This window comes from Hylobates moloch, unplaced genomic scaffold, assembly GCF_009828535.3.
Source record: "Hylobates moloch isolate HMO894 unplaced genomic scaffold, HMol_V3 SCAFFOLD_1, whole genome shotgun sequence".
Lineage (NCBI taxonomy): Eukaryota > Metazoa > Chordata > Mammalia > Primates > Hylobatidae > Hylobates > Hylobates moloch.
In genome coordinates, this window is record NW_026652276.1 from 237,809,729 (window position 1) to 237,834,346 (window position 24,618).

General features: G+C 43.2%; 1 protein-coding gene across 3 annotated transcripts in view; it reads left to right on the forward strand.

Moving 5' to 3' along the window:
* Positions 1-24,618, forward strand: part of DNAJB6 (DnaJ heat shock protein family (Hsp40) member B6) — an 80,858-nt gene that overhangs the window by 28,906 nt on the left and 27,334 nt on the right. For all 3 annotated transcript variants that reach the window (XM_058428598.1, XM_032753234.2, XM_058428596.1), the window contains exons 4-8: positions 285-344; positions 1,155-1,265; positions 16,345-16,476; positions 18,961-19,102; positions 19,634-19,704. In XM_058428598.1, the coding sequence (XP_058284581.1) occupies positions 285-344; positions 1,155-1,265; positions 16,345-16,476; positions 18,961-19,102; positions 19,634-19,704 (516 nt within the window). The remainder of the gene's footprint in view (positions 1-284; positions 345-1,154; positions 1,266-16,344; positions 16,477-18,960; positions 19,103-19,633; positions 19,705-24,618) is intronic.

Consider the following 24,618-nt stretch of genomic DNA (forward strand, 5'->3'; position numbering starts at 1 on the left):
TGGGATTACAGGTGTGAGCCGCTGTGCCCGGCCGTAAATACTTAAATATTTGTAATAACTTGTAAAAATTCAACATACTGAATTTTTTTTGAATTGTTTTTCAAGAGAGAGGTACAGAAAGTTTTCCCTGTTGCTTTGTTTTGTTTTAAAGAAAGGGTGGCCATACTCCTTGAAATTCAATTGTAAAACATTGAAAACCGATTTACAACTTGGGACATACCTTATCTGTTGAATTAAGGGTTTAAAAGGAACTTGGCCTTACTGACTTTTCTTTAAATTTTTAGCTAAGAAACGGGACATCTATGACAAATATGGCAAAGAAGGATTAAATGGTGGAGGAGGAGGTAAGTACATGAGTGTTTTCTTTGAAGACAAAAGGTCTTGGCAAGTAAGTTGTTTGTAAATCACGAGTCTCTTGGTCAGAGTCGATTTTGTATCAGTAAATAGAGATGCAACGTAGAAAGCGAACTAAATTGGGGAGAGGACAGAGAAATTGATAGCATTTAAAAATCTTTTTATGAGACTAGAAGTATATGTTGATGTGCTTTTTATAGATAGGAACAATTTGTAACCATACTGCAATATATTGTGAACATACAGCCTTAGATCAGCACTTGACGTTATGTCAAAATATCCTAAGGGTTTAAAGAGCAGATTTTCCTGAAAAGCTAAAATAATGACCTTGAAGGGCGTAGACTTTGTCTCCAAAAGTTCCCATGGTCACTGGGCTGTGACCAGCCTCCCCAGGGGTGTTGGGAAATTATTGCTCCAAACCTACTGGGGCCACGCGGCAGCTTCTGTGGCTCCAGGAAGGCAGTTGTCAAAGTGGATGCAGATACTCTTGGTCTTCATAAACCTTCATAACAAATCATAAAAATGGTGTGTAATGTTACATGTTATATGCCGATCACGGATTTAGAGATGGTGAAAAGTAGTGTCGAAGGGGCCACTGCTGCACTCATATGCCATCAGCGCTGGGCACGCTCACTTTGTGTCAGTACAGGGCTCATGTTTTGAATTATAGAGAACTTCAGGTTTATGAAATATTTTTGTTTTTATTAGATCATGATTTGTATAATGTTCTGTCAACAAAGAATTCTTTGCCTACAAAACACCAAAATTCATAAACTAAAAGCTGTGTTGTATTTGTGCAGGTGGAAGTCATTTTGACAGTCCATTTGAATTTGGCTTCACATTCCGTAACCCAGATGATGTCTTCAGGGAATTTTTTGGTGGAAGGGACCCATTTTCATTTGACTTCTTTGGTAAGTTAATCATGTGGGTTGACTTGGTGTGTGTCCATGACCCAAGTGAGGGCTTAGTATGGCCTTTCTGTTGAATTAACATTGTATTTTAGGCTGGGCATGGTGGCTCATGCCTGTAATCCCAGCACTTTGGGAGGCTGAGGCGGGCAGATCACCTGAGGTCAGGAGTTCAAGACCAGCCTTACCAGCATGGAGAAGCTACGTCTCTACTAAAATACAAAATTAGCTGGGCATGGTGGCGCATGCCTGTAATCCCAGCTACTTGGGAGGCTGAGGCAGGAGAATCACTTGAACCCAGGAGGCAGAGGTTGCGGTGAACTGAGATCGTGCCATTGCATTGTTGCCTAGGCAACAAGAGTGAAATTCCCGTCTCAAAAAAAAAAATAAAATTGTATTTTGTCATGAAACTTTGTATTTAAAGCAGCATTGGACTAGCCTGAACAACATGGTGAAACCCTGTCTCAACAACAACAAAAAATACAAAAAATTAGCTGTGCGTGGTGGCATGTGCCTGTGGTCCCAGCTACTTGGGAGGCTGAGGTGGGAGGATTTGCTTGAGCCTGGGAGGTCGAGATTGGGCCACTGCACTCCAGCTTGGGTGACAGAGCAAGACCCTGTCTGAAAAAAAGCAGCACAGGAGCTGTAGAATCTTTTCTCTTCTTCCTCTTTGAAAATTTGTTTTAAGTTACAACTTGAAAAATTAAAATAATAAAGGGCTTAATGTATTTTTTTTGTTTGTTGTGTATGGCCGTAATTAACTTGCTTTTGCCCTCAGATGAAACAGTGGTAAGGGCACGGGTACTGGTGTCTTGGAAATGTTGTTTCCCATTGAACAACCTATTTGTGTGTGAATTTGTCACATCATATTCCTGTTAAAATCATTAAGCATCATAGTACTGTTGGCAAGACCTTTATCCGTAGACACTGTGTGTGAGGACTGTTGTTCAGAGCTTGCAGAAAGGCACCTCTGGAGCAAGACTGCGGAGGCCTTTGCTGGGACAGAATGGTTTTGTTAAGGGAGACAGCGCTGTTACAGCTGCTGTTTGATTGTAGGAAAATGGATTTCTCATCAACGGCATCTGAGTCTTGATGCCTGGTCCTAGGCTTTGGTGTATGTCTTGGGCATAGTTTGGGTCAGGCACTTTTGTTAGCTGTCTCCTGTTAGAGCCTTCTCAACCACTGGGACTTTCTGAGTGATGCGCTGGGTGACCTGAGAGGTCAGGATTAAACATGTACTCCTGTAGCTGTTTTTGTCTTTTGACTTACTGAGAAGGAAGCACATTGTGTGTTTACCTTCTTCATTGCCTGGAGCATGGGTGAAGAAACTGAACACCACCTGCAACCCCCAGGAGGGAAAGAGAAGAGCAGTTGTGTCTACAGATAATACAGGGGAGACACGTGGAGCTCCTGCCTGCCGCAGGCACGAAGAAGCAGAATCACTCTCATGTCTGGTAGGTCTTGGGCCTTTTGCATGGTGCAGTTCTTCAGTGTATCTCAAATGGGGATTCAAAGAGGTTGTTCTTACACCTTATTATGGGCTGGCTGGCTTGAAGAAAGCCCCTTTCTGAGGGAGGAAGGACAGTCAGTGGCCTCTAGCATTTTCAGGGAAACTGAAGCTAAGCAGGGGATTTCAGATCAGGGCACCGGGAGACTGGTCTGCTCATCGTTTAAGTGCATTTGCTGTAATCACTGTTGCCATCAGCAGAAACAGCTCAAGAAAGAACCATGTTTACATCCATCCTTCATCGACCCTCACAGGCAAGAAATATTTCTTTAAGAAAAATAATTTACGGATTGATCTCTGTCTTAAAAATGACCTTTGCGTCTTGCTTTAGCCTTCAGCAAACTGCATTTGTTGCTTTGCAGGACAGGGCAGTGTTGGGGTTGAAGTCCTGTGCTCTGATGCGTGATTCTCATGGAGACCAAGCGAGGAAGAAGGCCCACTCTTCCAACACCATGGCTTCTCTTCTAGGGCACACGAGGTGAAACAGGCTGTCCTCGTGACGTCTGAGACCAGGCGTCTTCAACAGGCCCTTCTTAACGTTATGATTAAACAGGCCTTTTTAAACATTATTATTAAACAGGCCCCTTCTTAACATTATGATTAAACGGCCCTTAACATTATTATTAAATGGGCCTTTCTTAACATTATTATTAAACAGGCCCTTTCTTAACATTATTATTAAATGGGCCTTTCTTAACATTATTAAACGGGCCCTTTCTTAACATTATTATTAAATAGGCCTTTCTTAACATTATTATTGAACGGGGCCTTTCTTAACATTATTATTATACGGGCCCTTTCTTAACATTATTATTAAACGGGGCCTTTCTTTTTTTTTTTTTTTTGAGACGGAGTCTTGCTCTGTCGCCCAGGCTGGAGTGCAGTGGCGTGATCTCGGCTCACTGCAAGCTCCGCCTCCTGGGTTCACGCCATTCTCCTGCCTCAGCCTCTCCGAGTAGCTGGGACTACAGGCACCCGCCACCACGCCCGGCTAATTTTTTGTATTTTTAATAGAGATGGGGTTTCACCGTGGTCTCGATCTCCTGACCTCGTGATCCGCCCGTCTCGGCCTCCCAAAGTGCTGGGATTACAAGCGTGAGCCACTGCGCCCGGCCAAACAGGGCCTTTCTTAACATTATTATTAAACGGGCCCTTTCTTAACATTATTATTAAATGGGCCCTTTCTTAACATTATTATTAAATGGGCCCTTTCTTAACATTGTTATTAAATGGGCCTTTCTTAACATTATTATTAAACAGCCCTTTCTTAACATTATTATAAAACGGGGCCTTTCTTAACATTGTTATTAAATGGGCCCTTTCTTAACATTGTTATTAAATGGGCCCTTTCTTAACATTATTATTAAACGGGCCCTTTCTTAACATTATTATTAAATAGGCCTTTCTTAACATTATTATTAAACGGGCCCTTTCTTAACATTATTATTAAATAGGCCTTTCTTAACATTATGATTAAACGGCCCTTTCTTAACATTATGATTAAACAGCCCATTCTTAACATTATTATTAAATGGGCCCATTCTTAACATTGTTATTAAACGGGCCCTTTCTTAACATTGTTATTAAACGGGCCCTTTCTTAACATTATTATTAAACGGCCCTTTCTTAACATTATTATTAAATGGGCCCTTTCTTAACATTGTTATTAAACGGGCCCTTTCTTAACATTATTATTAAACGGGCCCTTTCTTAACATTATTATTAAATGGGCCCCTTCTTAACATTATGATTAAACGGCCCTTTCTTAACATTGTTATTAAACGGGCTCTTTCTTAACATTATTATTAAATGGGCCTTTCTTAACATTATTATTAAACAGGCTCCTTCTTAACATTATGATTAAACGGCCCTTTCTTAACATTATTATTATTTTTTAATTCAAAGGGGAAGGGTCCCTTAGTGACTGAATTGTAGCCAATTTTTGTTTTCCTTGGGGAAAATAATCTGATACACCAAGCCATAGAGCAATTACTTGTAAAGAAGATACAGAGATTTAATTAGATGTGAGTGAATATGTGAGTTTTTACCCCTAGTCCAAGGAGAGAGGTGCTAGTCTTACTGAAATGCTGCACTGTTAAATGCTCCATTTTACATACAGACCTATTTTAAGACCCTGTGTTTCCCATGATTAGTGTGGCAGTGATACTTGTTCATTGCGTTCTTGTAGGTGTTCTAGATGACTTCCATTTTCAGGCTCTCAGGATTTACACACAGGGGAAGCTGCTGCTCCTTGGCTACTATATGTATGTAGTCACTGTGCAGCCTGCTGGCGGTATGTTTAGTGTAGATGGGTGTGGATGCAGAGCCAGAGGGATTTCTGCTTATTAATGATGTAGTTCAGGGGTCAACACCCTGGTCTGTGGCCTGTTACGAGCTGGCCTGTTAGGAACAGGAGGTGAGCGGCGGGCAGGCAGGCAAGCGTTACTGCCTGAGCCCCACCTCCTGTCAGCTCAGTGGCAGCATTGGAGTCTCATAAGGGCACAGACCCTATTGTGAACTGCACAGGCGAGGGACCTAGGTTGCGCGTTCCTCATCAGAATCCAGTATCTGAAACCATCCCCCTACCCCAACCCACCACCCGCTGTGTGGAAGAATTGTCTTCCATGAAACCAGTCCCTGGTGCCAAAAAGGTTGGGGACCGCTGTTGATAAATCATATTTACTAGACCTGGTGTACTTTCCATGTGACAAAAAAGTAGTTTAAAATCTACTGTAAGGTATTTCCGAGCTGCACTTTACGTTTATCAGAATGCAGAACCCCTGCTGTAATTCAGACCTCCCTCATGGTAGGTGGGGAAGGGTGAAGGGGTGCCGGGTGTTGGACACACGGTATGCAGCTCTGTGCCTGAGCACCAGGCAGTGCTCATTGTCACGCTGTGGCCGAGGAGACTTGGGCCTGCGGTGTGGAACCCGTCCTTTACAGCAGAAGCCCTCCCAGGAGAGGTCGTGGAGGCGGATTCTAACACCAGCCTGGAAGGAATGCTGCCTCTGAATTGGAGGGATACAATCAAAACTGCTGAGGCTAGGTGACTGTTGAAATTTCCAGAATGTAGAGCACATGAAAATGAGCTCTTGTCAAAATGTTAATTGGAAAAGTTTATTAATAGGCAGTGGACCTATTTGAGTTAAGATGATCTCTTTATTTTATTATTAGAGGACCCTATTGCTCAGTGAAATGATGTTCGAAGATAGGAAAGAAAGGGTACCTGATAATAGTGCCTTTTGATCCCATTACTCATAGCAGGCATTACCATCTGGGAAAAGCCTGTGGGTTTAACTTCACATTTTTATTTATATTCTTGGAAAACCAAAGCTAACCTTCAAGGTTTCCAGAGAGGCCTTTTATTTTAGCAGTGCAACAAGTTTCGTTTGTAAAGCATCACTGTGGTATGAATGATGCTCTGTAGCAATAGGGGAGGAATCCTGTGGTATGTAGAACCAAGGAAAGCAGACTTCTTGGAGGAAAAATGAGTGCATTGAGGAGAGTAACCTGCCTTTCTGACCTGTGATTAAATGATGATAGTGAGTCAGTCATTTTACTCTCCCAGGGTTTGAGGAAGTGGCCAGTGAGGACTTGGAGCCTAGTGAGGAGTTAGTAGAACTGCCCAGGGTGGAGGAGGCCACAGAGGACAGCCCTGGTGAAGAGAACAGTGAGGCCTTGGATGTGATGATATCCAGCGAGGACCTGGCGCTCTCTAGTGAGGTTGAGGCCTGCACAGGATGTAACTGGGGCCTGGGTGAGCCCTCAGCAAGGAGCTGGGGCTCATATCCAGCGAGGACGGGGCCAGCCCTGGAGACGCAGAGGAGCTCAGTGAGGAGCACGAGGAGCCGCTGAGTGAGGAGCGCAGCGGGCCAGAGCTGGGGTGCTGCCGGCAACACCATTAAGTGTCAAGGAGCTGCCCGAGCTGGACTGACTGACAGTGTATCTAGAATACAATGGTTTCCTCTAGTGCCTTGATACTGTCCTTGGTCAGACCACCTCAGCTGCCTTGGAGATAGAACTGAAGAAGCAAGAGAGGGAGGTGGCAGCCCTGAAGTACAGGCCGGGCGTCTCGTAGGCTCTTTCCCTAGAAGCCAGAGCACAACCCTGAAGACAGCCTTGAGTTTGATCCGTACCACAAACCAGGGGCTTAAACTACCAAAATGTATCATCTCCCAGTCCTGGAGGCTGGCCGTGTGACAGACACCCAGGTGTTGCAGGGCTGGTTGCCTCTGAGGCTGAGGTGTGTCCCATCCCGCTCCAGGCCCTTCTCCAGCTGTTCTTCTCCCTGTGTTTGCAGACAGATGTCCTGTCCGATGTTGACATCATCTCCTCTGTGTCTGTCTCTGTGTCCATTGGATTTAATGTTTGAGACGGGTTTCATTGTGTTGCCTAGGCTGGCCTCGAACCACTAGGCTCAAGCAGTCTTCCTTCCTCAGCCTCCCAAGTAACTGATCACAGGCAGGAGCCACTGTGCCCAGCCACAAGTTCCCCCTTTTTATAAGGACATCATTTGTATTGGATTAGTGCCCACTGTAATGATTTCATCTTAACTTGTTAATCTACAAAGAGCCTGTTCCCAGTAAGGTCACATTCACAGGTACTGGGGATTAGGACTCTAGTATCTTTTTTGGGGGCCATGATTCAACCACTTTAACATCATATTTCTAACGGGTGGATTTTTGTGCTAGTCTTTGAAATTCACAGCCAAGCAGCAAATTTTGAAAGGTGAAAGAAGGAGGAACTTTTAAAGTTAGACATGTGCCCTCACCCCTCGCTCCGAGACGGAGTTTTGCTCTGTCACCCAGGCTGGAGTGCGGTGGCACGGTCTCAGCTTACTGCAACCTCTGCCTCCCAGGTTCAAGCGATTTTCTTGCCTCAGCCTCCCAAGTAGCTGAGATTTCAGGTGCCCACCACCACACCTGGCTAATTTTTGTATTTTTAGTAGAGACGGAGTTTCACCACGTTGGCCAGGCAGTCTCGAACTTCTGACCTCAGGTGATCTGCCCGCCTCGGCCTCCCGAAGTGCTGGGATTACAGGTGTGAGCCACCGTGCTTGGCCAAAGTTAGACATGTTAATGAGAGCTAGAAGTTAGGGGTCAAGTACAGGCATGGGAGTGGCACAGCAGATTGGATCAGTGTGTGCTGGTGACCTGGACCCACTGTCATTACACGGCGCTATAGCAGTTTGTTTGTAATGAGTGTTCTTTGATTACTTTAGGACAGAGTTCATACACATGCACACCTACACACAAGTCACTTAGAAGAAGTTAAGGAGTCTTTTTAAATACACATAAAAACATCACATACTAAGCCGGGCATGGTGGTGCACCCCTGTAATGTCAGCTGCTGGGGAGGCTGAGGTAGGAGATTCCTTGAGCCCAGGAGTTCGAGTCCAGCTTGGGAAAAATAATGAGATGCCATTTCTAAAAATTTAAGAAAGAAAGGTTAAAAAATGAAACCGTGATGTACGAGACTGGTTTCGGGCTAAAGTTGTTGGAATCATCCTTATGTGTAATTTCACATGGTCATGAAGCAGCGGGCAGTCCCGCCCAGCGTCCCCACATGCTCTTCCTCTCACCTGGTGAGAGTTTCTTGGAGAACATGCCAAACTCATGTATGGTTGTGTGCATATTTGAGAACTCCTCGTGTTGAGATGGAGCTGTTTTTTGGAAGTATCTCATTTTTTTGAGATGGAGTCTCATCCGGTCGCCCAGCTGGAGTGCAGTGGCGTGATCTCAGCTCACTGCAACCCGTATCCCGGGTTCAAGTGATTCTCCTGCCTCAACCTCCCAAGTAGCTGGGATTACAGACATGTACCACCGCGCCCAGCTAATTTTGTATTTTTAGGAGAGACAGGATTTCTCCATGTTGGTCAGGCTGGTCTCAAACTCCTGAGCTCAGGTGATCTGCCCACCTCGGCCTCCCAAAGTGCTGGGATTACAGGCATGAGCCACCGTGCCAGGCCCTTCATTTCTACTGAAAATTATCCTGGGTAGTGAGGATGGGTGCCATGTTAGTGGCCTGCAGCTTCTTTTGTGCTGTTTTTCGGTACCTACTTGGTCATTTCAGGACCTTTGTTTCCTCTGACCTCCTTCCTTAAATAGGGAGAGGAAATGGTTCCTGGAAACGGTCATTTTGAGAATTTTCTCTGCTGTGAGAACTGAGGCTCTGGCTACCCCTCTACAGGGCTTGAGCCATGCCATGAGAGTTTGTGGGCAGTGTTTCTCTGGTGGTTTCCTCCCTTGTATTTTGTGGTGTTGGTCCCCCAGCAGGTCTTTGTATAGTGTTTGGTTCACATTGTTGGCATGACAGTCACCTGAGCAAGACGTTGCCTGAGTCCTTTGTAGGTTTGTGGGTTTTCGCATCATCTGTTTCCAGTGGGATTTTGGTCCCTGGTGAACTTGTGGACGACTCCAGAGATTGAGATAGTTGCCGTATCCTGAGTGCTCCCAGGAGGAGATGCTCTGGGACTGCAGGTGCAAGATGTAGGAAGAGTGGTTTAAAGTTGAGGCTGCAGACAGAGCTGATACTGTGTTGGGCTTTGACAGGGTTAGGGAGTACCAGCATTTATAGGAAGTATGATAGTGTAGGGGCACAGTGAGGTGGAAGGTGTGATGGTGGAGGAAAGATGTATCAGCCATCTGCGAGTAGGGCTCAGAAAAGAGCCCGGAGCCTGCTGCTGTTCTGGTGGTTTCTTCCCTGAGGAATGAGGACTGTGGTTGGGAAGAGGCCCATTCCTCCTGACGCCAGTGTTCCTCATCTCATGTCGGCCCTTTTGCATGTGAAATAGAATAATTTGATTCCAGTGCATTGTGGATTCTTTGACTTCGATAGATTTTTGTAACTTTGGAAACAGATTACTCTAACCAGACCTAGGATGTAACTAGAAATTATACTTGTAATAAAAAACAATTATATGGGAAGCCGAAAGTGGTGGTGTTCATTTAACAAATATGGCGTGCCTGCCGTTTAGTGCCAGGCACTGTTCTAGGTACTGGTTCAGCAGTGGAGAGAAACACTGAAGCCCCGTTCTCAGGGTGTGCAGTTGAGGGCGGAGCTCTGGCCGTGTTCTTCATTTGCTCCCATTGCATATTGTATTCCAGATTCCTAACAGTTATGTTGTTTGCTACTTCTGAAAATGTGAGTGACACCATTCAAAACATGTGAGTTGTAATAAATGAGTGCCTGGTTTTGAGAGGAGTTGGGAGAGCAGAGGAAGTCTGTCTTTCATGCTTGTCTTTTGAATCTCAAGTGTTTCTCCCTTTTGAGGGCAGCTATCTAGGTTTTAGCTTTGGAACTTCAGGAGAGAGTGACATTTTCCTTTGTTTGAAATAGCCATGATGCTTTTTCAGTTTTGTTTTGCTGTCATTTTTTTGTTCCAGCTTTTCTCTGCACTTGGGGAATTGACAGTGAGTCCTGAAATCATGACAGCAGGCCTCTCCTGGGCCGTGGGCGGGAGTGTGCTGAGGAAGGGCGAGCTTAGTGCTGCCCTGCACTGGTGCTGCTGTGAGATGAATGCGGTTGGTGGGAATCCCCTTCGCTTTGTTGTTAAGCTGTTCCTGTTCCATCAGGTTCTCATGCTTGGTAAAGCTCAGAGAAAATGTGTGGGTTTAAAACATGTTCTCCACTTCCTCAGTGTTCTTCTTTAAGTTTGTATGTGTGTAAATGTTTGTTACATGTGTCTTGTCAGTTTTCTCACACTGTTAAATTCATTGTATATATATATATATTTTTGGTCATAAATTTGTGACTGTTCTTTAGATTGTCAGTTTAGTGCATCGTTAATGTTATGGGCCCCTTAATGCATTGGTCTTAGTATTCCTCAGGGAATAGCATGATATTGCAAAGTTTTAAAGAAGCTCTTGCTATACGATGCCCAGAACATTGAAATGGAAAGAGTGTCGCAGAAAAGAGTCAAACTCTGTAAAATATTTGAAGAGATATATTCTGAGCCAAATATAAGTGACCATGCTGGTGATACAGCCTCAGGAGTCCCGAGAACATGTGTCCAAGTGGTCAGGGTGCAGCTTGGTTTATACATTATAGGGAGGTATGAGACATCAATCAGATTATACCTGTAATCCCTGCACTTTGGGAGGCCGAGGCGGATGGATCGTTTGAGGTCAGGAGTTCCAGACCAGCCTGGCCAACATGGTGAAACCTACCTCTACTAAAAATAAAAAAATTAGCCAGGCAGGGTGGCAGGCGCCTGTAATCCCAGCTACTTGGGAGGCTGAGGCAGGAGAACTGCTTGACCCGGGAGGCAGAGGTTGCAGTGAGCCAAGATCGCGCCACTGCACTCCAGCCTGGGCGACAGAGCAAGACTCCGTCTTGGGAAAAAAACAAACAAAAAGAAATACATTGTTTTGGCCCAGAAAGGCAGGACAGCTCAAAGCAGGGGGACTTCCAGACTGTTGGTGAATGAAAACATTTTCTGGTTGACAATTGGTAGAGTTTGTCTAAAGACCTGAGATCATAGAAAAAAAGTGTTCAGGTTAAGATAAAAGATTGTGGAGATGAAGGTTCCTTTGAAGTCTTATAGTGGCTGCCCTTAGAGACAATAGATGACAAATGTTTCGTTTTCAGACCTTTAACATGTGCTAGACTTCCAGTTAATCTCTTCAGGATTGGGAGGGTCTGGAAGAAAAAGATCTAGCCATGTTAATAGACTGTTCACAGATGCACATTTTCCCCCACAAAGGATGGCTTTGCAGGACAATTTCAAATGGTTTGTAGGGCATGACTCCCCAGGCCCTTTAGGTAGGAATTTGGGCAAGATAAAAAATCAGAACTTAGTCCTCAAGAGTTAAATCCTAATGCAGTCTGTTTCAAGTAGTGTTTGTACCTCAGGATATGAAGTTAAGGTTTGAAGACCCATTTAAAGATGCTTCTAAAGAGATGAGCATACATGTTTTGCTTCGCAGAATCTGCGTGAGTCTAGAGAAACTGCCACTGGGGGTGAAACGTGTATTACAAGGAAGGTGCTCATGACTAACCCCCACCACTGTGGAGGCTAGCCAGGAAAACCTGTCAGGGCTGGAGCAGTCTCCTCCCCCGGGGTGGGGTGGTGTGGGGTGGGGATCCCAGGCCCTCAACTGATTGGTTGAGGCCCATCCACATTAGGGAGGCAAGCTGCTTTACCAGTCTCCTGATTCAAATGCTAATCTCATCCAGAATCACCCGGAAGGATTTTTGGCTCAATATTTGGGAACTCTGTGCATGGCCCAGTCAACCTGAACATGAAATCAACCACATGTCCATCTCTTGTCAACTTGGCACCCATATGCATTTCCTTAACCCAGGGCTTAATTGTCAAGTGAGGACAAGAACAAGGTCACAGCCACCTAACATGATCCACTATCCTGCAGACAACCAAAAGTGCACTAGCCCCTTGCCCAGCGAAGGTCACGTTCTCCTGGGATGTTTACGGTTCTCCTTGATACGGGATAACTTAATAGGCAATACGTGTATATTACATAAGAGGATAAGAGAGGGAAGAAAACTGATATGTGCTTAAATATGACATGCATAGATTATATATGACAAATATTGGTCACAAAATGAGGAGGAAATACTCCAGTCATTGATGGTCCTCGTTCCTGTAACTGGTTCTGTGGACACAGCCGCTTTCTTCCACTGCCCGTTCTGTGGTCTTGTGGCCTTCAGCAGGCACCTCACTGGTTGTGGTTCTTTCTGGTGAGGTAAAGTAAAAAAGAAGTTGGTAGCACATTTGATTAACAAGTGTCTTAAGATTTATTGCTAAAGTATAAAAGTATGATTAGTTGTTTATAAATCCAAAAGTAATAATACATGCTGGGTTTAAGAATTTGAAAATGGGAATGAGGTGAGAGGAGGAGGAGGTCTTGCCCCTCCGCCCCAGTTGGAGCCCCACGGGAGCGTTGTAGCACGCGCTGTGTAGTTGTTATGCCCACAGGCCTCCCTGCCTTTCTCTCCAGCTCTGCTAGCCACGAACACTTCAAGTCGGCACTTCACACGCTTGCTTGGCTGTGCGTGGTTATGCACACTCAGCAACTTAGTTCCACGTTTGGGATGAGTTGAGTTCCCTGATGTAGAATTGCTGGGTTGAGGGCTTTTTATAATAAAAATACTGGTCTTATTTTGGGGGGCTGAAGGTTTTAAAAGCTTAATACATACTTCTAGATTGCTTTTCAAAACGACAGAAACCAGCACGTGATAAGTAGCTCTTACTTGAAATAAGGACTTGTCTGATCTCAAGTAGCAACTTTTAACTGTATATAATTATAAATATTGAAATTATTTTAATGTTTCTTAGCACTGTTTCTGTTATAAATGAGACTTCATTTTTAGGATAATTTGTGATTTTAATATTTGAAGTTCTACGAGTTAAAATTCAGTGAATACCTGAATTGTAAAAAATTATATTTAAGCTACAAAATGTCAGTAGAGAAATAAACAAGATAAAGATTTTTTTCATACAAGAAAATGGAACGGAAAAGCATTGGCCTTTTCATAACATACTACTCAGCCAGCTTTTGAGGTAGCTTCTGTAGATGATGATATTATAATTATGAATGTCATTGTCTTAATTTAGCTTAGAATGCAAACCAGTTAAAATCACTTGGTTAATACTGTTATCACTGAGACACGGGTTCAAGATGCATCTAAAAGCTCAGTTCCTTGTGGACAACTTTTAAGGGTTTAGTTGCCATGGATTTAAAGAAATTGTAACTAAACCAATGTTTTAGCATTGATAAATGGGAAATTGCGGAAGGATATAAACGTTGTAGAGTGTGTAAAAGAATAACTTGATTTAGGGACTCAGGTATGGACAGTGAGACTGGCCACGTGAGTTCCTTTCTCACTGTCACACTCTTACCCAGGTTGGAGTGCAGTGGCTGTCGACAGGTGTGATCATATCTCCCTGCAGCCTTGAATTCCTGGGCTCAGTCTTGCCTCAGCCTCCCAAGGAGCTGGGACTAAAGATTTGTGCCACCACACCTGGCTAATTTTAAAATTTATTGTAGAGAAGGGGTCTTGCTATGTTGCCCAGGTTGGTTTTGAACCCCTGACCTCCAGGGATCTCTCCTGCCTTGGCCTCCTAAGGAGCTGGAACTACATACAGATCTATGCTAATGTCCTCAATTTATGGAAATGCAGAAATGCCTTTTTTTTTTTTTTTGAGATGGACTCATGTTCTGTTGCCCAGGCTGGAGTGCTGTGGCGTGATCTCAGCTCACTATATCCTCCACCTCCGGGGTTCAAGCAATTTTTGTGCCTCAGCCTCCTGGGTAGCTGAGACTACAGATGCCCACCACCACTCCTGGCTAACTTTTTTGTATTTTTAGTGGAGACAGGGTTTTACCATGTTGGCCAGGCTGGTCTCAAACTCCTGACCTCAAGTGATCTGCCCGCCTTGGCCTCCCAAAGTGCTGGGATTATAGCTGTGAGCCACTGCACCCTCCCGGAAATGCTTTTTAATGGTCACCTCCTAGGGGAGATGAAGAGAGTTACCACAATCAGTTTTAACTGTATTTGTAATGTTTGTTTCTTTACCTGGGAGGATATATTGTAGATATGTCAGATAGAATACTTACTGACACAATGATGTGCAGGCTATGGCTGCAAAGTAGAAAGTTTCTAAATAGAATGCTTGGATTTTTATTTGAATTGGGTGAAGTTTTTGTGTCATAGAGAAATTCACAAAATGTTCCTAGTTTTAGGTAAAAGGTTAGGATTTAACATCTTTGCTTTTGTTCTTTCTTGTCTTTGAATAGAACAGTGGGGGATGGTAAGGTCTGTTTGCAAAGTACCTATGACCATCTTACGATTATTTTTATGGGCGGGGGGCGTTGACTGTGGAATGTGGGCAGTAACTTGCACAGTCGGTAACTGTTTGAGTAACTTCTTGTTGGCATCCCCGTTCTGGCACTCCTCCTCTAGGTCTCCACCTCACACGCTGGCTTGTGGGTGGAGGGGCGGGTTGGCCTGTGGGGTGTCCGGGCACTGGCTATGCATGCCTTCTTCCTCTTCTATCTCTTGGCCACCTTTTCCAAAAAGTCACCAGTGACCACTTCTCCCAATGTTTGTTTCTTTGGGATTCAGTGTCTTGGGCTTGGCATTGGGTAAAGCCGACTGGCCAATTTCATTCTGATGAGCTCTGTAGTAGTCCGGTGTGGACCTCTGCCCTCCCTGCTCTGCGGAAGCTTCCTCAGCCTTTGCTCCTCACTATTTACTATTTGTGGGTCCTGGGGGTACCCAGCGTCTCAGGATTTTGGCTGCCCACCTGTACATCGGTCCTTTCAGAGTGTGGTCAGAGTCAACCTCAGGTACTGCTTTTCTCTAGTCACTGAATTTTTTTTAGTAGAAACAAAGTCTTGCTATGTTGTCCAGCCTGGATTCAAACTCCTGAGCTCAAGGAATCCTCCCACTCAGCCTCCAGAGTAGCTGGATCAAGACACTCTTGTTCATAACCTCAGTTGCTTCATGAATCTCGATTTCTGCTTGATTTCAGTGCTTGCTGTTGTATCCTTGTGTGCTGCGGTGTTTATTGTTAACATTTGTGACTCAAATGTATCCACTGCCTGCTTTGGTCGCTCTGCCCTGCAAGTAGGCCGTACTAATTCCGTAGTTGGTCCTGGCTTGCCTTTGTCTTTACCTTGCGTGCATTTATGTCTTAATGCATCTATTAGGATTCCTTGCTTTTATCACAGGTTTCTCATTTTTCTGAAAAAATTACAGTAATTACCAACGCAGAACCCAGGTAAATTAAAAAGGTTTGTATACTTTATGAATTTTTAGTAAGTACTCGTTGATTGTTAATAGCAACGGAGGAAAACATAACAGTCAGTTATGATCTTGATTTCCAGGAGCACTTTGCGTTTCCCCTTGGCAGCGTGATGCTTCCTCACCTCGGCGATGTTCTGTTGAGACACGTTCAAGCGTAATCTTACGTCTGCTTGTTAACATTTGTTCAGATTTGATTTCAGCTAATCCTTAAAAGTTTTTTGAGACATCAAACGTAGAATAAAAGGAATTTCCTTTGCCGAAGTTCATGAGGTATTTACACTTAGCTTACATGGCCACCCCGTTCCTTGTGTGTGTGTGTGTGTGTGTGTGTGCACGCGCGTGTGCGTGTTAGGGTAATCCATTTTTCTGTTTCTGAATTGCTTTGGAGAAGGCAACTCAGACTCCAAGGAACACAACAGCCGCCGTGTGAAGGTTTTCTTACTTTCCCAGTGGTCGCGGCAGGAACAGCGTCTAACAGGACCTCAAATCAGTGATGTGAAAAGAGCTGAGTTTCAAGTGCATATTGGTGCTCCATAAAGAATGTGTATATGTGCCGTTTTTTAATTAAGCCTGGTAATTTATTTGATATAATGTATTGTAGTTTTAGTTGAATTAAACTAGTTAGTAAAACTGTTGGTGAGGTAGTATTTCAGTTACCCTGTAGATAAGCTCTTTTGTTACAACCTCTTAAGTTTTTTGTCCCTGAATATGTTACAAACATCTATTTTCTCTTACTGTAGCTATCACACGAGGAAAAAAACTTGAAAAAAAGACTTCATAATGTGTGTTTATGTTTGATTTTAGAAGACCCTTTTGAGGACTTCTTTGGGAATCGAAGGGGTCCCAGAGGAAGCAGAAGCCGAGGGACGGGGTCGTTTTTCTCCGCGTTCAGTGGATTTCCGTCTTTTGGAAGTGGATTTTCTTCTTTTGATACAGGTATTAAATCCCTAGGTTTAATCTCTGTTATCTTAACAGCAGTTAGTACTTATAAAAGCATAATACTCTTTTAGTTAGAGTACTTTAAAATATGTGTATACCTTTCGTAGAATAGCATTGTAGATTTGCCAGCTTTTTTTGGTATACAGGTCTGCGCTTAATAACCTACATTTTCTCCTAATCTTCCTAAGAATGTTGTACTTGGAAATCTTCTCCTCTTAATATAATAATCAAGGCCAGAATGTAATGAACAACTTTGTTGAAAAGGGGCAACATATGTTCTGTGTCAGTAGGTGGAAAGTAGTGCACTTGGAAAATCTCACCAACCTTCATGCTGTCTAACCTCCTTTGTAGTTAAAACAAAAGTGCACAAATAGCATCCTAGGAGTGTCCCACTGGATGGAATCGAAGGCTGGGCCTTACCACTAGCCCAGGCCAGGCTCACTCACTAGTGAAGTGTCAGCCTCGCGCACATAGCTCTTCATAGTTCACCGATGGAAACACAGCTTGTAGACTGGAGTAACGTGAATATGCATATATCATGATATGCCTGTGTGTTTAGCCTGAAGAGTTAGAATCCCACTTTCCTCTGAAGCTCATCCAGTTTCTCTTCACAGGGGAACTTTTTTTCCTTTTTTAAATTTAAAAAGAGTCTCATTTTTAGTGAGTGCCATTCTTAGTGTAGTGGCATGGTCTCGGCTCACTGTAGCCTCCCGCCTCCTGGGTTCAAGTGATTCTTGTGCCACAGCCTCCTGAGTAGCTGGGATTACAGGTGTGTACCAGCAGGCCCAGCTAATTTTTTATTTTTAATGGAGACTTTTTTTTTTGTATTTTTTGTATTTTTAATGGAGACAGGGTTTTTGCCATGTTGGCCAGGCTGGTCTTGAACTGACCTCAGGTGGATCCACCCGCCTTGGCCTCCCAGAGTGCTGGGATTACAGGCATGAGCCACCACTCCTGGCTTGGAGCTGCTGTTTTGATTCTCTCATTTTTATTTTTAAGCCTCCACGATAAGAATTGGGAGAGCTTGTTATATAGGATTCCTTCCTCATCATGGTCAGAATTTTATTTTCTTTTAACATTTTGCTCATGCCAGCTAGGTAAGTAGTGAATTCTGCTCGATTGGACCTCAGTTTTGATGTGCTTTCCCTCAGCAGATCCTCTCATTTGATACCATGGAATATGCTGACCACAGGTTAAGAAAGCTAGTTAAAAATGCCACGTAAATAGTCCTTTTAAAAAGTAATCAGTGGCTCCTGTGTGTGTGTGTGTGTGGTGGAGGTGTAAGCCTTCTCCACTTCTGAGATGCCTTACAAAGTATCACAAGAATAAATACTTAGCGAGGCTTAATCTAGACCAGTGCAGTAGCCACCGCCACGTGTAGCTCCTGAGCCCTGGAGGCCTGGCTGCTCCTAATGGAGATCAGCGGGAGTGTGAAATAGTCATTGGGTTTCAAAGATGGAACGTGGAAAGCAGTGTAAAATATCGCAAATGATTTTGATTTTTTTATTTCCGATTGAAATATTTTGGATATACTATATTAAATAAAATACTAAAATTAATTTCACTAGTTTCTGCTTTCTAGTGAAATCATTAGAAAAGGTAAACTTAACGTACCTGGCTCACGTATTTCTTCAGGACACCACCAGCCCTAGACAGTATCTGGGCCTAGATGATTGAATCATGTTCAGAGGTATGCGTCAGTTGTGTTAATGTGAGGATTTTGGAAGCAGGACAGAATCTCTAACCAGTAGACCAGCTTTAGTATCAAAAAATAGGTTTGCTTTAGTGTAACTTGTGCAGTTTTTTAGTGTCCACGCTGTGATAGTGTCCATAGTGTATAGTTGAGAATGGTGTTCATGAACCATGGTTTTTCAGATGAATACTTGGAGTGTTCTTTCTACAATTATTTTAGTTTTTTAATAATTTAGATTCTTATCCCCTGTGGTCCTGTGGCAAAGAGAAGGGAAGCCGGTTAGGTTTGCTGTTCTGTGGTGGTGAGGTCACTCTGTTCCTGTGGGGTAAGGGTGTTCATCACAGTCCATGGAGTTTACAAGCCACGCCAAAGCAAACAGAGCTTTGATACTGAGGCTGCTCTGCTGGTTGGAGCTTACTACCGGTCCTGGTTCCAGAATGTTCACATTAACACAACACATGTGCTTGATGGTGCCAAGCAGACCACCCACAAGCGGGGGCTATCTTTGGCATGTCAGGAAAGCTGCTCGGGTCCCGCGAAGCTCTGCATGAGGAGAGGGGGAGAGGCTGCACTCTCACATTCCCCTAAAGTCCCCACCGAGGGATTTGAGACACAGTCTTTCCCCCTGGGCACCCCAGCACTTCGGCCGAGGCCTTGCTAGTTGTGTGGTTTATTACTCAGCGGTTCTATGCCTTAACATTAAATAGTCTGCTACTGAACTTTCAGACTTGTCTTTGCATTACTAGTTGACATATTTCTCTAAGCATTTTTCTTTTGTTTTCCTGTAGGATTTACTTCATTTGGGTCACTAGGTCATGGGGGCCTCACTTCATTCTCTTCCACGTCATTTGGTGGTAGTGGCATGGGCAACTTCAAATCGATATCAACTTCAACTAAAATGGTTAATGGCAGAAAAATCACTACAAAGAGGTACTGTGGTATTCTGCATTTTATATTTTTAGTAAGCAGGCATAATGTTTCACTGGTGCCATGTTGCACGTCTCCCAGAGTGTGAAGTAGATAGAGGTTGTTGTATGCTAAATCTGGCGCCATGAAAACCTTTTGCTCTCCAAATTCATTAATTAAAGCTTTTTCTCTTAAATGTTACTTAACTGTTGAATTATTAGAGGGAATCTTTAATGTAATATAGTGTAATAAGTTTCCGCAGCATTGTTAAAATGGTAAAATGGAAAATCATTAACAGTAAAGCCTTTACTGTTTTATAGCCTCTGCATGTATTTAGCATCCACCTGTACAGTATTTGAGACACAATTTATTTTGTCAGGTTCTATTTTAGCAAAGGAAGATGTATTATTGTTCACAGGTTGGCTTCAGCCATGTTTTTACAGCCTGAAAATTACTTACATTCATGGTGTATTTCAGTAATGTCCTTAAACAACTTAGCCTCACACATGCATTTTCTTTACCAGAAAGGTTTTTAAATGAATTTTTTTCCTACAGAATTGTCGAGAACGGTCAAGAAAGAGTAGAAGTTGAAGAAGACGGCCAGTTAAAGTCCTTAACAATAAATGGTAAGGAGCAGCTGCTGCGCTTGGATAACAAGTAGTTCAACGCACGCGCTTAACAGAAATGTTAAACTATAACAAGCACCATTTGAGGATTAACAGGAACATTTTTTTGAAGATTTCAAACGAACTCAACTTTCAGTATAATTGTACCTAAAGTATTTATAAACAGCTCATCGGAGCCTCTATTTGTCATAGACTTTTGAGTTGATTGTTGGGACCACATAATAGGACCATTTTTTTTTTGTCTTTAAAATTGTTGTAAATCTCTGTATGCACTTTGCTTTTTTATTAAACGTACTCTAAGGTGAGTCTTGACTCTTTAGTGTAGGACAAGATTGTACACTAACACCAGCATGGACCTGCTTTTCATTGTGTCTGAAATGTGAGCCACGTAGTGTCGGCCTGCTGTGAAGTTAACATTGCCAGGACGATTCTTCTACAGAAATAATTTCAATTTTTTTCAGTATTTAGTAGTGAAAGATATTAATGCATTAATGGTAATACATTTCTGGTTTAATATAAATTAAGGATGTTTTCTAGTTGTGCATGAATGCTGGCAACTTAGTAAGTTTTGACAATTGTTTAAATATGTAATGTTAAGCTTAGGTTTAAAACAGTAAAGCTGGTAAACTGGGTCTTTGTTATTTGCTTAAAAAAAAAAAAAAAAAAGAAAATAAATGCGAATGTGTTGGTGCATTCTTCCTGAGTGGGATCTGGAGCTTTTTTGTGTCTGTGTATGATTTGTGCCTGGGCTTCTAGTGTCACTTTAATAGCGTTTCGTGCTGTTCATTCAGGTGGACGCCACACCTCAGTTACATGTAGACGTTTTCTTCAGTATATTTGAAGTGTATGAAGATTTTCATATTGTAAGTTGCGATTTAGCAATTGATCAAGCATTTAATTATGATAACATTTCTACAGGAGAGAGAAGAAACCATTGTATAATTTTTCACTCTTAAAGTATGTTCTAGTTTGATGTAAGATCACTTATGGATCTGGGTGCGGTAGCTCACGCCTGTAATCCCAGCACTTTGGGAGGCTGAGGGGGGTGGATCACCTGAGGTCAGGAGTTCGAGACCAGCCTGACCAAGATAGTGAAACCCCTGTCTCTACTAAAAATAGAAAAATTAGCTGCGTGTGGTGGCAGGCGCCTATAATCTCAGCTACTTGGGAGGCTGAGGCAGGAGAATTGCTTGAACCCAGGAGGTGGACGTTGCAGTGAGCCGAGATCGTGCCATTGCACTCCAGCCTGGGAGACAGAGCAAGACTTCATCTCAAAAAAAAAAAAAAAAAAAAAAATCACTTCTGGACAGTATGCATGGGACAGTCATGGAATTATTTAGGAGTGAGAAAAAATAAAGGTCTTTTGTTTCTCAGTTTGTAATATCTTTCATGATTACCATTGGTAACTAGAATCCTAGCTGTAGTGAATATTGACTGAACTAGACTTTGACTGGATTTAAAACTGTTTTGTTTTGGAACTAAACAGCGTGAAAACCGCTAGAAGGACAGGCGGTTCCCTGACAAACAGCGTGTTCCATCTGTGCTGGCTTTGCAGGAGGGCATAGAGATTGCTTGGGATATGCCAGAGCCCTTAAGGAACCTGACGTGCTGTTACTGATCAGTAAAAAATATTTTAAGGAATTTCATAGGAGCTCAAAAAAGCATAGCAACAGTTGAGTATTTGGGGACAGTTGAAGTACAAGAAGAACAACGAGTGATGTGCTTGTCTGTTGTGTCAGAACCCAGCACGCGGCACTTCCTGTCTCTGGATAAGGTAGGTATGCACCCATGGCACGTGCGGGAAAGCGGGACAGCGCCCTCTAGTGTTGGAAATCCCACCTCACAACTAGCATTGTGCGATGATAGAGCGCGCTTTTGTTTATGCCATCAGGACTGGTGGCTGCTTTGTTACTAAATGAGAAATTCAAGTAGATGCTTGGACTTCGGCGTTTTGTATTTTTCATTAGTGGGCGGGATGAGTCAGTGCAGCAGCCTTGAGACATCCAGGGATGTCCAGAAAGACCAGGAAAATGAAAAGTCTTGACCTTTAATTGTTGAAGTAAACTAGGAAGCATTTTGCTATAGCGTTGGTACTACACAATTTTAGAACACATTTGGTTATTCTAGACTTTGTGGAGTGTTTCATGCAACTCTAGCTGTGAACAGTTTACTCAACATGGTGTTACAGGTAAAATATGTTTGACTCCTAAGGAATCTTTCTGGTGAAAAATTTTTTTTGAGGGGGAGGGAGCATTCATTTGTACTTGGGAAAATTACTATGGTTTTTTTTTGTTTGTTTGTTTTGCTTTGTTTTTAATTTTGAGACAGACTCTTGCTCTGTCATCCAGGCTGGAGGGCAGTGGTGGATCTTGGCTCACTGTAACCTCTGCCTCCCAGGTTCAAGCAGTTCTCCTGCCTCAGCCTCCTGAGTAGCTGGGATTACAGGCACCCGCCACCACACTCAGCTAATTTTTGTATTTTTAGTAGAGATGGGATTTCACCATGTTGTCAGGGCTGGTCTGGAACTCTTGACCTCAAGTGATTCGTCCACCTTGGCCTCCCAAAGTGCTGGGATTACAGGCGTGAGCCACTACGCCTGGCTGAGAAAATTACTTTTATTCTGTTCTTCTATTGATAGAAGTTTAATTTTATTAAGTTACTAATAGAATAGAAAACCTGTTTGTTGCTGTCAAATCTTACACCTTTGATTTTTAAACCCCATTAAGTTTATTCCTAGAGAATTCAGTCCAAGCGTGCGTGGGAGCAGCTTTGAAAAGTTAGGGAATGGCTTTGAGCATTGATACCATCACTCAGGTAAGTGATGACTTGGAAGAATAATAGCATTTGATTTAAATGACAGTTTCTGGTAAATTCAACAGTCTCTACTTTCTGTAGTGTTGAGCGCCTTTGAAAATAGGAAGCTGAACGCTCCTTAACGGCATGTATCTGGTTGTGCACAGCCCCACATGGTCTCATCCGTTCTGGGATGTGCCGTCTGCTGTGTTTGGTTTGTGCTCAACTTCCCTGTTTGAGATTCTAAGTTTTATTTTTATTTTTACTTTTAGTTTTTTGAGACGGAGTCTTGCTCTGTTGCCCAGGATGGAGTGCAGTGGCATGATCGCGGCTCACTGTAAGCTCCGCCTCCTGGGTTCACACCATTCTCCTGTCTCAGCCTCCCGAGTAGCTGGGACTACAGGTGCCCGCCACCACGCCCGGCTCATTTTTTTGTATTTTTAGTAGAGACGGTGTTTAACCGTGTTAGCCAGGCCGGTCTTGATCTCCTGACCTTGTGATCCGCCCGCCTCCGCCTCCCAAAGTGCTGGGATTACAGGCGTGAGCCACTGCGCTCGGCAGTTTTAAAGTCTTTAATTTTTAAAAATACTTCAATAGCTTTTGGTGGGGGGGCGGTAAGTGGTTTTTGGTGATGTTGATGCATTATATAGTGGTGAATTCTGAGATGTTAGTGCTGCTATCACCCAAGCAGTGTGTGTTGTACCCAAAGTGTAGTTTTTAAATCCCTGTTTGGCATCTTTTTGTCTGGAGGGCTCAATAATCTGCATTTTTGTCATCTGTTTTCCTATTCCTTGTGGTTCCCCACCCCCTGTTGGTTTGATTTGAGTGATGGATTATTCCTTGTATTTCTATCCTTTATAAAATTTAAGCTTTTTAGATTCCAAAGATTCCAGGCTTGATTTTGGAAGCTTGGAGTTTTAAATAATCTGAAAGATGTCAATCAATAGTGGCATCATGGGCGACTCGTCGTTCTTCCTCTTGGAAGTCCTTCAATGAGTAGATTTTAGAAGTGGTTAGAGTTAGTGTCACCATTTGCTAAACTTACCTGTGCACCTAGTGTGCTGAAGTAAATGTTCCTTACAATGTGGTAACGCTTGAGGAACATTGTGGGGTGATTGTCTTCCCAATCAATTTTAATTTCTGTTTATTAATTAGAGCTTTAAAATGTCTGCTTATCCTGTCTTGATTACCTTCTAGCTATCATTTCTCTCCAGGGAATACTGATCTTGTTTTAAGCACTATAGAGTGAATTAGAAACATTTTTATTTGCAGAGGATTCAGCAGTAATAATTGGCATATTATTTCTGTTATTGATTGGCAGCGGTGTTGAAATTTAGTCATTAGCATGTTGAGTGACAGAGTGGAGGCAGATGTTATTTCTGGAGGTTTTCAAGCACAAAATTATGTTTAGTTGATTTGTGTACTTGATTTTGTGGGGTCTAGAGGGGGCTGAATTACATAACCCACTGCTGTTTGTATGTTTAAAAATGAAGGCCTGAGATCTTACCCTTTGGGGTCTTGGTTTCAAAGCCTTTGGATATGGTATTCCTAGCTGTTCTAGGGACGTGGGGGGAACTAGATGTAGGCCTTGGTACTAAAGTGTGACCAACGGTTGAAATGGGGTAGACCAAAGTCTGTCATTTGGCTACGTTATTTTGTCTTCCTGTTTAAAAAGGTGAAAAGAGGGAATGTCACAGCAGCTATTCCTGTGTTAGAAATCTAGACGTCACTGATTTCCAGACAGCAGTTTATGATTGGGCGTCAGAAGGCCTGTCCTGGCTTCTGTGCTTGGGTCAGTATTTGCTGCCTTTTGTGCAGGGTATCAGTCGGTCTTACCTAACTGTTCACTAAGGACTCGACTCTGAGCTTTGTGGCCTGGGCAAGTTGCAGACTCAGGGGAGACCCCTGACTGCGCTTTGCTCTTTTCCCTGTACCCTGATTGGGAGAAGATTCCTGCCCTGGAGTGCAACCCCCACAGGAATGCAGATCCTGTGAAGGTAGTAATTCTTGTCTGTCTTGCTGCTGCTGTGTCCTGGCAGGTGTGCCCTGGAAGCATCCCGTGAGTGCTTGTTGTGGAAACCCATACGGTGGTTGCCATCCCACAGCCCTTGATTCAGAGAA